Here is a 12,390-nt window from a genome sequence, read left to right as displayed (position 1 = left end):
GTCCCTGCTGTCACGTTTGCCTGTGAAGCTCACGTGGTGGGATTTACATTGTGCGTACGCGGGTGCGTTCATTACAGGCTGCCTGCGCGGGCTCCTGCCCCACCCCCGGACACTTGCCCTGGAGCAGTGTACGAATCAGAGGGAGATGGGGTCCTTGGGTTGGGGGCTGCTGCTAAGTAAGCTAAGTTGTGAGTTAACAAACATCCTTTTTGTGTGTTTCTTTTAGTCTCCCCGAGTGAAGGAACCATTAATGAATGCTGAGGTAAGTCGTTGGGAAAGCGTCCGCGTGTCTGTGGGTTTTGTTTGGAGCGGGGCGCTGGCGCGGGATGGGACTGTAGCCGCAGGTGAGGGCTGGATGCCGAGCCCGGCGCAGGATGGGACTGTAGCTGCCGAGCCCGGCGCGGGATGGGACTGTAGCTGCCGAGCCCGGCGCGGGATGGGACTGTAGCTGCTGAGCCCGGCGCCATCTTCCTTCCTGCCGGGCTGCTGAAAGTGCAGGTGGACCGCTTGCATCCATTCGTGCAGAAATGCCATTTTTCTCTTTTCGGCCTCTTCTCTTGTCGGGCAGCGTCTGTCCTCGGTCACTGCTGCGTCCGTGTGATAGGAGTTCCTGTCAGGTGCACTCCCACTAGAGTTACCTCCCTTGTTCCCACTGCCGGAGGGGAAGCATCGTTCCGTGGGTCCGTTCCTAGAGTCTGCCCTCTGGCAGGCCTGAGCCAGTGTTTGGTGCAATGACGCCTATCTCCTGCTCCTAAACTAATGCTGGCCGGAGGGAGCCCTGACGCAAAGTGACACTCTGGGGGCGGGTGCAGGCGTGCTTAGGCATTGCTTGTGACACCAGCATCTCACAGGGGTGCCAGTTAGTCCCGGCTGCTCCGCTTGCAATCCGGCTCCCTGCCAATGCACCCAGGAAAGCGGCAGAAGGTGGCCCAGTGGTTGGGGGCCCTGCACCCACATGGGAGAGCTGGAAGAAGCTCCTAGCTCCTGGCTTCAGCCTGGCCCAGCTCCACCCAGTGGAGTAACTCTGTCTTTCAAATAGATACTCCACCCAGTGGACTGGGGAGTGAACCAGACGATGAAAGATCCCTCTCTCTCTCTGTCCTCCTAACCTTGCCCCATCTCCTGTGACTCTGCCCTTCAAATAAATAAAAATAAATCCTTAAAAATAAAAAAGTAACACTTTGTAACTTATTTGTATACATAGTACACAATTTGTATGCACAATACTCACAGTTGTGCATAGAAGAGTGTTGTGTACGAGTAAATACGGCACCTTAGCGTATTGACAGGCCGCGTCTGACAGTTCTCATTAGACGTGCTGTCTGTAATCTCTGACTCTTCTTGCCTTGTGCTGGAGTTGCATTCCCTGCCCCTTGTGATTGACTGCACATGACCAAGTCTTCCACTTGGTCCACTTGGTCCGCGGGAAGTTAGCGGAGGAGGAGCCACTCTGCCCCAGGGCCTCCATCCCTGACCCGCGTGCTCCTGAGCTTGTCAACCCTTGTTGGCCAGGGACACACATGGACGGTGTGTGAGAAATACTGTTCAGTCTGCTGACATGTTCGGATTATTTGCTACATTTAACTTAGCCTGCCCTGACTGCTTCCTAATTCCTCAGAAATTGAATGAAAAGAGATTGTATAATTCTCCAGTTTTTCTCGCTAGTCTCTTTGCTCCTTTGTCTAAATTAGTATCTGCGTGAGAATTCTTGCATACGCGTGCTTCTTCTCATGCTCGCCACTTGGGTTCGAATTTGATCACGTTACACGTCACAAACCACGCGGTTGGCTGTCTCAGTCATCTTCAGGTGCTCGGCTCAGTAGCCTCAGATCCGTTCACACTGTTGTGTGTGGTGGGTTCGCGCTGCAGCTCTGCTGCTCACTGTGGCTTCCTGCTGATGTCGATGCCGGAAAGCCGTGGGTCAAGTTCCTGATCCTCTGCCACCCACGTGGGAGACCTGGGCGGAGTTCCTGGCTCCGGCCTGACTGTTGCTGGCACTGGGGGGTGAACCAGGGGACTGGAACTCTCTGATCCACAAGCCACACCGGTGTGTTTCCCTCTCAGCTCTTCCCAACAGCTGAGCCCGTGGGCACTCTGCTGCAAGTTCCGGAACAGGCCTCCGCGCGCCTACCTCAGCCAGCCGCACAGATGCCTGCGCAGCCCCCGCAAGCCCCCCTCCCGGCCCCCGCACAAGGAGCGCAGGCGGCTCAGGTGAGCGGAGGCGGACTGCGCTGGCCCGGGTGCACGCGGCCAGGGCTGACGTCACTGCGCGTGTGGCAGCGGCAGCGGGCCCTTTCACTCCCCTTGGCATTTTGGCTGCTGCGTTGATCTCCCTGCTGGTTTGTAACTGTGATGTCTAACTTGTGTTTGTACGCAACATCAGTCTTCCCCACATTATGCAGGTCGATTTTATTACATACTGCAAACGTACAAATCTTGGTGTATAATGTATGTGTTAGTTATAAAGTGCAGGTTGGTGTCTTGGTTTTGAGCGTCTTTGCAGTTTTCAGCGTGTACAGATGAGGGAGTTTTACTAGGCTCTTAGAGATTTTTCAGCAACTCAGTGAGCTAATACGGAAAAAGTTGCAAACGTGGAAGTGTTGGCCCAGTGTCTTGTCAGGTCTACACGAGGTCATTGTTACCTCTACTTAGAATGCAGCTGGTGGAGGTCGCGAGGAGCGCCGGCGCTGCGCCGTGTTCCTCCTGCTCGGCCCATTCCCGTGGCCTGCACTGCTCTGTCCCCTTCCTGGCTTCCCTGAGGGACTCTGCGAGCCCAGGTGCAGCCAGGCGCACAGCCTCGTCACATCCGGGTGTCCTGGGAGGTCGCGTTCTGGAGCCCTCGGGTGCTGCAGGGTCGGGGAGGGCACTGACTCAGGAGCAGCTCCCTTGGAGCGTCTTCCTGACGGAAGAGGAGTGGAAGCCCTGCCTTCCTCCTCCCGCACCCGTGGGCCGGCTTGCGCGCTGCCTCGTCCAGACCTCTGCTCTGGGCACTTGCGGTTGCTCGTGGTGCTGGCCTCGCTGGCCTCTGTCCCCACTCCTTCCCCATCTGCCCACCACGAGGGAAAAGATAGGAGAGCTGAGTGTGCGTGCTGCCGTCGGCGAGACCAGCTCCGGGCCGGGTGGGCCCCTGGGAGGCAGCTGGCGTGGGCCGTACCTGGTGTGTGCGGCTGTATGCCACGCTGCTGGATGTGGTGTGTATTCCCACAGTGACAGATCCGCTTCGTTACTTCCTTTTCAGTAGTTGAAGTCTTTGCGGGGGGGCAGCATCGCAGGGATTCTGCCCGGCAGCCTTTGTGGGAAGGCTGCCTCAGAACGTGGCACAGACCACGCTCCTGTGCCTGGACTGGCCGTATCAGGTTCGCCACCAGGAGTCCCTGCCGCTGTTGGCTGTGTGCACAGAGCACAGCTCTGCTGCTCCTTCGAGGCTAGGAAGCGCCCTCGCTCCCTTTGGCCGGGAGATGTTGCCCTACAGCCGCACAAGTGGCCTTGCACCACTGACCCCCAGACAGTTCCTTCTAGAAGAGCTCTTCCCAGCAGGCCCCACCGCCCCAAGATGGCGGAGAGAACACTGGCAGGCCTTGGATTGTAGGAGACCTCCCAGCAGGGAGCCTGGCAGGGACTGGGGACTTGAGAGGAAGGAGGTTGCCCCCGCGCGGACGCTTTGCCTGCAGAGGCCCGTCACGCCGTCGGCACTTGCTGAGCCGGGCATGACCTTCTGACTTTGACTGCTTTGCAGGCTGTGCCTTCGGGAGCAAGTTCACAGGAAATCAAGGTCCCAATCAGTCTCGTGCTGAGATTGAGGTAAGGAGTCGTCTCTTTTTCCTCCCTGGAATATTGTGCGTAGCTGCACCAGTCTGCGGCCCAGAGCCGCTGTTTGCGTAAAGGTGGGTGGTTCGCCAGCAGCGTGGGCCTGGATGCTGGCAGACGCTGTGACTTCTGCTGCGCGCGGCCATCTAGTCGCTTCTCCCCGAACAGTGATGTGTGTGCCTGCTCTCAGGGCAGCCGGCTGGGCTGGGGAGCAGGGTCTGTGCTTGAGTGGACGAGGGGAGCAGCAGCGGCTGGCGCATCTAGAGATTGGACCGTCCCTGGGACTGCAGCGATGCCGTTGTGAAAAACTGTGTCTGGGTTTCAAACAACTTCTGCACCAAAATAAACGTCAGCTCCATTTCCACCATTTGCAGTGCCTTCACGTCAGCAGCATGGACTGTGCGATCCCCTAGCGCAAGAGGGAGGCTTTTTGATTGTGTTGATTGTGATCAGTCACCTCAAAGCCTTGTTCTTTAAAAACCCCTAAATATGTCGCGTGTATTCCGCCGTTCCAGGTGGGCACACAGAGGCTGCTGAGAGGAAGTATCCTCCGTAGAATTTGTGCCCGGGGCCGGCGCCGTGGCACAGCAGGTTAAGGCCCTGGCCTGAAGCGCCGGCACCCCATATGGGCACCGGTTCTAGTCCCGGCTGCTCTGCTTCCCATCCAGCTCCCTGCTGTGGCCTGGGAGGGCAGTGGACGATGGCCAAGTCCTTGGGCCCCTGCACCCGTGTGGGAGACCCGGAAGAAGCTCCTGACTCCTGGTCGGCGCAGCTCCGTTGTAGCCAACTGGGGAGTGAGCCATCGGAGGACCTTTCTCTCTCTCTCTGCCTCTCCTCTCTCTGTGTAACTCTGACTTTCAAATAAATAAATAAATCTAATAAGAAAAGAAAAAAAGACTTTGTTCACGGCAGCCCTTCCCTCTGCCGGTTTTGCCGGCAGGGTTCCGGGGTTCCCGTCAGAATGGCTTTGGCTGTTGTGTTGCTCTGATGAGGTCTATGTACTCACAAACGCACCCGAGAAACAGGCAGTGAAGGTGGGACCTGGAGAGGTGTCGACCCCCGCCGAAGGGCCTGGATTGGATTCCCAGCGCTGACCCCTGCCCCCGGCGTCCTGGGACGCGGTCTGGGAGCCAGCAGTGACAGCTGCGTCACGGGGCTCCTGCACATCAGCAGCCCTGGGCTGAGTTCCAGGTCTGGTTCCAGCCGCTCCCTGCCCAGCTCCAGCTGTTGTGGCTATCTGGGGAGTGAGCGAGCCAGCCGATGGGAACCCTCTTTGTGTATCTCTACCTCTCAAACAAATGCATTTTTTGAAATAATAAAGCGTGATTCGGGACCACCTGGGCCGCCTTTAACCATTACTAATATTTCTACGAAAGAGTTGCATTGAGTGACTGCTGACTCAGCCCCTTGCACACGCGAACTCGTGTCTGCTCCGTGGGGCATCGCCCGAGAGAAGCAGCCAGAGCTCCGGGGTTGGGCAGTGAGATCACACGAGGACAGTGAGAAAGCCGAGTGATTGCCTTCCCTTTGCAGAAACCTGCTCGTGACACGGTCGCATCTCACATAGCTTTGCATCAACAGGACGCCCTGGTAATCTCGTCCTATTTTAATTGTGTGTGAAGAATACCAGTTGTCTCTCTCCACCCCACCCCACCCCCTTTTTTCAAAGATTATTTATTTATTTGAAAGTCAGAGTTAATAGAGGAAGGGAGAGAGAGAGAGAGAGGTCTTCCATCCGCTGGTTCTCTTCCCAGTTGGCCACAATGGCCGGAGCTGCACCAATTCGAAGCCTGGAGCTTCTTCTGGGTCTCCCATGCAGGTACGGGGCCCAAGGACTTGGGTCATCTTCTACTGCTTTCCCAGGCCACAGCAGGGAGCTGGATCGGAAGTGGAACAGCCGGGACTCAAACTGGCTCCCACATGGGATGCTGGCACTGCAGGCGGTGGCTTTACCTGCTACGTACTCCAAGCGCCGGCCCCACCAGCTACCTCTTTAAAGAAATTTGTGTCGAAGTCTTTTAGGAGTTAATAAACAGCACAAAAGTTGCGTTTGACAGGAGTACGTGAGGTAGTCAGTGGTCTTTGAGGGCGTGGTTATGTAATAGCCGTGTTCTAGATTATTTATGGAAGTAGGAAGCTAGATTCTTATTCTCAATGATAAAGACTTCGACAGTGGGGCCAGCGCTTTCAAATAAATCTTAAAAAACGACTGTGTGTAGCACTCTTAGGACCTGTGGAAGGAGACCAGGAAGGGCAGAGCGAATGCCTCATCAGGCTAGCGTGGGCTTCTAGCATCTGCTCACATGACTACAGGCACATTTCAGGCGGGAGATCTGGGCAGTCCTTTGTGGCAGGCTGTTTGCATTTCGGTGGCGTCCTGGGGTGTTGTCTGTCATGGAGCCCTGAGCTGTCTGCAGTGTGCAGGTAACGGATTAGAGTCCGAGGTGGGCAGGCGCGTCTCTCTCCAGACATAACACTCGGATTCTCAGGTTTCAGCCGGGGCCTCCAGGGAGCCTGGTTAACCCCAGGCCTGGTGTGGTGCTCCCTGCAGCTGTACCTCGTCAGTCACGTTGTCTGCATTCTGGAGTCACAGCCACTCTGCTGCCAGTGCAGGCCCAGGCCCTTTCCGCTTCCTCTCTGCCCGCCCAGACGCTGCCTGTCCGTTAGGTCCTGTCTGGAAAGGACCTCTGGGAGCAGGCGATCGGCGTAGCACTTCGGGATGTGCCCGCGTCCCGGATTGGAGAGCCTGGGTTTGAGTCCTGGCTGCACTCCGACTTCGGCATCCTGCTAATGGAAGGCAGCCAGTGATGGCTCAGGTCCTTGGGGTCCTGCCGACCGTGTGGGAAACACAGATGGAGTTCCTGGCCCCTGTTCCGCCTGGGCCACCGCTGGTCGCTGTGGACATTTGCCCTCATTGTCAGTCTTTCAAAGAAATACAGACCACCCCAGGTTTCCCTGGGTCCCAATCTCGTGTGTTCTTTGAGTCCTATGGCATGAGGGCCGGCCCACCAGGGGTGGGCGTGGTACGAGGTGAGAGGCTTCCTGTAACATTTTGGTCAGACCTCCCTGCATTCACGTGGATTTTTCTCTTAGTTTAATACTGGGAGATTACGAAGGACACGGGTTTACTCCTTGGGGTTCCAGAGGCTGGCGGGTCGGGGCTGGGGGCCACGCGTGGTGAGGGTCTTCATGCCGTGTCATTACTGGAAGGCGGGAGCCACCCTGAGAGACTGCTCAGACTGGTAAGCCTGCTGCTGTGGTGGTGAATCGCTGGCACCACAACAGCCGAATTGGGGGGCGGGGGGGGGGAGATCTTGCTGCTACTGTTCACTCCTTAAACGGCTGCAGTGGCCAGGGGCTGGGCCAGGCCAAAGCCAGGAGCCAGGAGCTTCTTCCAGGTCTCCCACACGGGTGCAGGGGCCCGAGGACCTGGCCATCTTCCACTGCTTTCCCAGGCCACAGCAGGGAGCTGGATCGGAAGTGGAGCAGCCGGGACCGGCACCGGTGCCCATCAGGGATGCCAGCGCTGTGGGTAGCAGCTTTGCCGGCTACACTGTGGGTCCTTGTCGTGAGAGCGGGACCCACGTGGGCGAGGCGCCTCTCCACGCCTTGTGTCGGGGTGGTTTCCACACAGGCGCTTCGGGGGACGCATTCCAAGCACAGCGCCGTCTTTGGGGGAGCAGTGGGCACGCCAGTCTCAGCGGCGTGAGGTTGTTCTGTTGGCTGACGGGACACGTGGTGGTCGCTCTGCGCTGCCTGATCCGAGGTGGGGGCAGGAACTCCGGCTTACGCATTCTGTTTTCTTTCTAGGAATTCCAAAAAGGAACTAAATGATATCCGATTTGAATTTACTCCTGGGAGAGGTGAGGTACCAAAAATCCTGAAAGCATTCAGTGAAATGGGGAGTTTTTGTCCACTTAGATACATTTTGTTTCTAAAGGATGGCAAACATTGTTCTGGTTTTAAAGGATTTGAGGAGTGTTTGAATAAAATTAAAATACAGCTTACTGTATTGTAAAATGAACTTACTGACTACTACAGCTCCCATTTACTGCTTAATTAATGGGCATCATGCTAAGCCTTGCCCAGTAAATCCCCATCTCCATTGCACAGCTGCTTAGTAAACAGGCGCAGGGGAAGGCTGCGTGCCTGCTGTGAGGTCACAGGCCAGGGGAGGCATCGCTGGACTTCAGCCCAGCCCTCCAGTCTGGCTCTGCATGGCTGTCCTCCACGGGTGGCCCAAGGGACGCAGGCCTCCTCCCCCTCCCCGTCTCGGGGTCAGCGGCGGCAGCCACGCGCGGGAACAGGTGCCGATGGAGAGATGGAGGGGGGCTCCTGTTCTGCTCCTTGAGAGCCAGGCGCAGGCAGACCCTCAGGAGGCACCGGGAGCGGAGGCTCCAGCGGACGAGGTTGACTGGGCTGTGTGTCCCGGTGTCAGTTTTCCAGCGACGCCCGCCGCCGAGCCTGCACCGCCGGCCATAATGATGTGAGAACAAAAGCTACGAAAATGAAAACGAGGGATTCAGAACGTGCCCCCCAAAGGAGAGATTCATTCTTTCCGGTTTTGACTGGAATTAACCTTCCTGGGTGTGGCCCTGACAAGATTCATTTTCATGTCTCGGAGCCCAGAGATCTCACATCCATGGCTGCCCTCGCAAGCAGGGTCTCGTGCGCGACGTCGCTGGGGGGGACTCTGACCTGAGCTCAGCCCCTCTGCCTCCGCCGGCCAGAAGTGACCTTTGTGGCTGTCAGGAGAGCTGCGCCCTAGCCACAGCTGGGAGAATTCCTCACTTGAGACGGTCCTCAGTGGTGTGAGAGGAAGACCGTGCCTGCCTCCGGAGCCTGTGGGTTTAGTAGCGAGCGTGGGCCCCGCAGAGCTGGCAGCCACGCTGGTCTGAGAGGTGGCAGTGGCCCGGAGGTACCTGAAACACAGCCCCTTCTTTGTCCTTGCAGATACGGCGGAGGGTGTCTCTCAGGAGCTGATTTCTGCTGGCCTGGTGGACGGAAGGGACTTAGTGATAGGTAACTGCGCTGTGCTCTGGCCCTGTGCCCTGGCTCTAAGTACTAGTACCTAGAAAACCAGGCGTTTAGTCCCCGAGTAAGTCTTAGGGTTCTTGGCCTTGCTGAAACTGCAGGCATTGTAGACAGTCCTTACCCACCCCCAGCCCCCAAAGCTCACCCACCCACCCTTACCCACGCACACACACACATACACAGAGAGAGCGAGAGAGAGAGAGCGAGAGCCAGCCTCCACGCACAGTTCACTTCCCAAATGGCCACAACGACCAGGCCCGGAGCAGGAAGAAGCCAGGAGCCTGGAACGCCATCCGGTCTCCTGCATGGGTGCACCCGCAGGGAGCTGGGGCGGCCCGGAGTTGGCCTTTTGACCTCTGGTGGTAGAGGTGAAAGCACGCACACAGGTCTTGAAGACTGGTAGGAAGGATGACAGAAGTCACAGGACCGCGTGGGCCTGGCCACGGCTGCCCTGGCGTCCCTGGTAGTCTTTCGCTGTCAGCAGGTTTCCCTTTGCCGGGCCGGGCGTGTGGGCCGTGTCCAACCTCTGTCACTTTCGTGCCGGCAGGACAGAGGCAGCCAAGCCCATAATTTGCTGCCCCCTGGTCTGGGGCCTCTGGCCGCTGGCAGGCAGGGCACGCCTCTCACACGGGTGACTTCCCCGGGCTCTCACAGTGCTCCAGAGAGAGCTAGTGCCTCACCTCTCGGCCGCTTGGCTGAGGTCAGGTGGGAACAAAGTTAACTTAACAACGACTGGGATTCACTTGTAGGACTTGTGAGGATTCTTTTCCTTGATCTTTCTGCTTCCACGTTGATTGCACATAGAAGCTTCCGAACCTGCTTAAACTTCTGAAATATAGTGAAAGTGGACTTACGTAACTCTCACCCATCACTCTTTCTGTTTGTATGATTACAGTGGCAGCTAATTTGCAGAAAATTGTGGAAGAACCTCAGTCGAATCGATCGGTCACTTTCAAACTGGTATTGACCTGTCCTGCTCTTCCCACCGGCTCCCTTCCCCAGCGGCGGCCTCTGCGGCCGGCTCCCGCGTTCCCTGGGAGGGGAGTGTTCACACGCGGGGGCTGCGTGTGGTCTCCCCACACTTGGACCCGCAGTGTACCCAGCCCCCGTCTTTGGGAAGAGACCCCGGGTCAGCCTCCCGTTAGTGGCCCACCGCCTCTTCCCCCGGTCCTGTCTTCTGGTGGCCGCTGTCACGGCGTGTAGGCAGCCACCGCTTCTCACTGTGTTTGGTTTCCAGGCATCTGGTGTGGAAGGCTCAGATATTCCCGACGACAGCAAACTCATCGGATTCGCCCAGCTCAGCATCAGCTAAGCCGCAGCCCCGCAGGAGCGGCCCAAGGAGAGTGCGCACGTGCGTGCATATCCCTGTTGCTTCTGTTGGCCTAAACCCACTTCTGCCAAAGACCCAGCAGCAACCCTCCGGCTCGGCGCGTTAGAGTCCTCTCTGTTCTTCCTGCTGTGTCGTCCCCTTCGTCCCGCAGGGAAAGAAACGTCGGATCCCCCCCAGTGGCCAGCGTCCCTCTCAGAGTTCCGTTCGTCAGTGTCCTGCACATGTCCCCGTCTTCCTCCATCTAAGTGGCCCAGGGGGTGACCTGTGAGCTCACTCTTGCCTTACTCCAGTGCTGGCCCGGGTGGAAGGGGCAGCTCCCTTGGGCTTCCGCGCCCGCCTGGTCACTCACGCCTGCCAGGTGTGGCTCTCGTGGGCTGGCTCTCTACCACTGCAGGAGCCACTAAGAGGTGACTGTTCAGCTGAGCCCAGAGAATTTCATGCAGTACTTTTTCTTTGTAGCTGATGTGAATTCCAGCAACCTCGGTTAGGAAAAAGCACAGCCTCGCTGGAGGGGCCTGCGCGGTGCCCCTGTCTGTCGCGGTGTGTCTCAGCGTTCGCCGCAGCCGCTGCCAGGCAGCCCTCCTCACTGCCCTCCGAGAGGGTTGCTAGCCTTAACGCGAGCTGTGCGGGCTGCGGCACTGCCGGCCGTTGCCAGTGCAGTGTCAAGGGCTGGCTTAGAAGAGCGGACTCTGCCAGGGGTGGCTTCGGACAGGAGAAACCCTTCCTCGGGAAGTATTTATTTTCAAGTCTTGAGAAGTTGAAGAAGAACTGCTCCCGCCCCTGCGTCCTGCAGCGGGAAGCGGTTCACCCGCCTGCAGGCCGCGGGGAGGGGGCGTGCGGGGCTCGGGCTGCACAGCAATACAGAGCCGCGCTGCGCCCGAGGCCGGAGGCCCGCGGCCCGCCTGCTGCCCTCCTCCTGCACTGACTCCTGGGAGGGGGCGCCCCGCACTCGGGGACAGTGAAGCCACATGTGCCGTACCTTTAGGGTGTCTCGGTAGGCAGTGTTCGTTTGATTTTCTACAGAAATAATAGGGATCATTCCTTAGGCTTAGGAAGGGGCACTCATAATGCAATACGTGAAATAACCCGGGCTCGGCTTTCTTCTCCGGCTTTCACGCGGTCAGCCTCTTGTCTGAAGGCTGGTGACCCTGCCACGTTTCTCTGTGAGCGGGGCACAACCTGGCCTTAAGAAGACGCGCGCCGTCGGCCGCGGGCCTGCGGCGAGGCAAGAGCGCTTTCCCAGGGCCACTCGCGCCCTCGCCGGCTTGGCCTGAGGAGCTGCCGGCCACACCCTGTCTCGTTCTTTCCGAGTCTGTGGTTTCAGTCCTGGGCTTTCCTCCCCTGCCCGGGGGCAGAGGCACGTTGGAAAGGGCTGAGTGGTGTGCGGGGGTGGGGGAGGGGAGAGGGGATGGGTTTGGGATGTGGTTAGAGGGAGAGTAGATGGGAGGACCGGAAACCCAAGCCAGGTCCCAGCAGGGTTGGTAGGAGTGGGGAGTCGGCTGAGCCGGGTGGGCGGAGAGGAGGTGGACTAGTGACTGGAGGTGCTTAGCGTTGTTTCCTTGTCCTTTTAGGGAGGGGTGGGGTGGGGTGGGGAGCCAGGACTGGGAGGTGGGAGTGAGTGTGGTGCAAGACTAGGGGCTCGCCCAGGAGTGTGCTGTTTAGTTTCAGACAGACCCCTTGTGATCGATTGACTTAGGAGCCCCAGGATGGTGGCATCCCACTTGGAGGTGACCTGGCACCAGGCTGGGAGTGCGCCCAGCTCACTGCCCTGCCGGCTTTGACCCCTGGCCACCTTTGAACGGCAGTGTGGACGCCGGGACAGCAGCCGTGGCCAGCGCGCTCTTGCCTGGTGGGGATGCAGAGGCAGCAAGTCCCAGCAGGCAGTGAGGCGGAGGGGCAGGCGGGCAGCTGCTCTCCGGGGTTCAGGTGGCCTCACTGCGCCAGGTCCCTGGCGTGGGGGCTCACTGTGGCACAGGGAGCGCGTGCCAGTGCCATCTGTGAGATGCCCGGTCTGTGTGAGTGACTAGCGGATTTGTTTGAGCTTTTCGCTTAAGTTTTGAGCCAACCCCTAGGGCCAGCTGAGAGTAGTGGTGACCTGGGGGCTCCCCTCACGACGCGGCGCTCGGTTACGGAAGACATAAAATACCACCCCCCCTTTGACTTTGTATTTTACTGCATGTTTTCTTCATTTTTAATCAATAAAGAGTAAATTGTCTTTA

The 12,390-nt window shown here is 58.2% G+C and overlaps 1 protein-coding gene across 5 annotated transcripts in view; it reads left to right on the top strand.

Annotated features, from left to right (window-relative positions):
• Positions 1-12,390, top strand: part of OXSR1 (oxidative stress responsive kinase 1) — a 108,125-nt gene extending 95,735 nt beyond the window's left edge. For 3 of the 5 annotated variants that reach the window (XM_070073033.1, XM_070073029.1, XM_070073028.1), the window contains 7 exons: positions 227-262; positions 2,065-2,211; positions 3,737-3,801; positions 7,618-7,670; positions 8,761-8,829; positions 9,737-9,801; positions 10,079-12,390. In XM_070073033.1, coding sequence (XP_069929134.1) covers positions 227-262; positions 2,065-2,211; positions 3,737-3,801; positions 7,618-7,670; positions 8,761-8,829; positions 9,737-9,801; positions 10,079-10,153 — 510 coding nt within the window. In that variant the 3' untranslated portion in view covers positions 10,154-12,390. Of the gene's footprint in view, positions 1-226; positions 263-2,064; positions 2,212-3,736; positions 3,802-4,475; positions 7,100-7,617; positions 7,671-8,760; positions 8,830-9,736; positions 9,802-10,078 lie in introns of those variants that run through there. The other 2 variants (XM_070073030.1, XM_070073031.1) reach the window with 2 other exon arrangements.

This window comes from Oryctolagus cuniculus, chromosome 4 (assembly GCF_964237555.1).
Source record: "Oryctolagus cuniculus chromosome 4, mOryCun1.1, whole genome shotgun sequence".
NCBI lineage: Eukaryota > Metazoa > Chordata > Mammalia > Lagomorpha > Leporidae > Oryctolagus > Oryctolagus cuniculus.
Note: the sequence above shows the minus strand (reverse complement) of the source record. Positions and strands in the feature narration are given on the sequence as shown.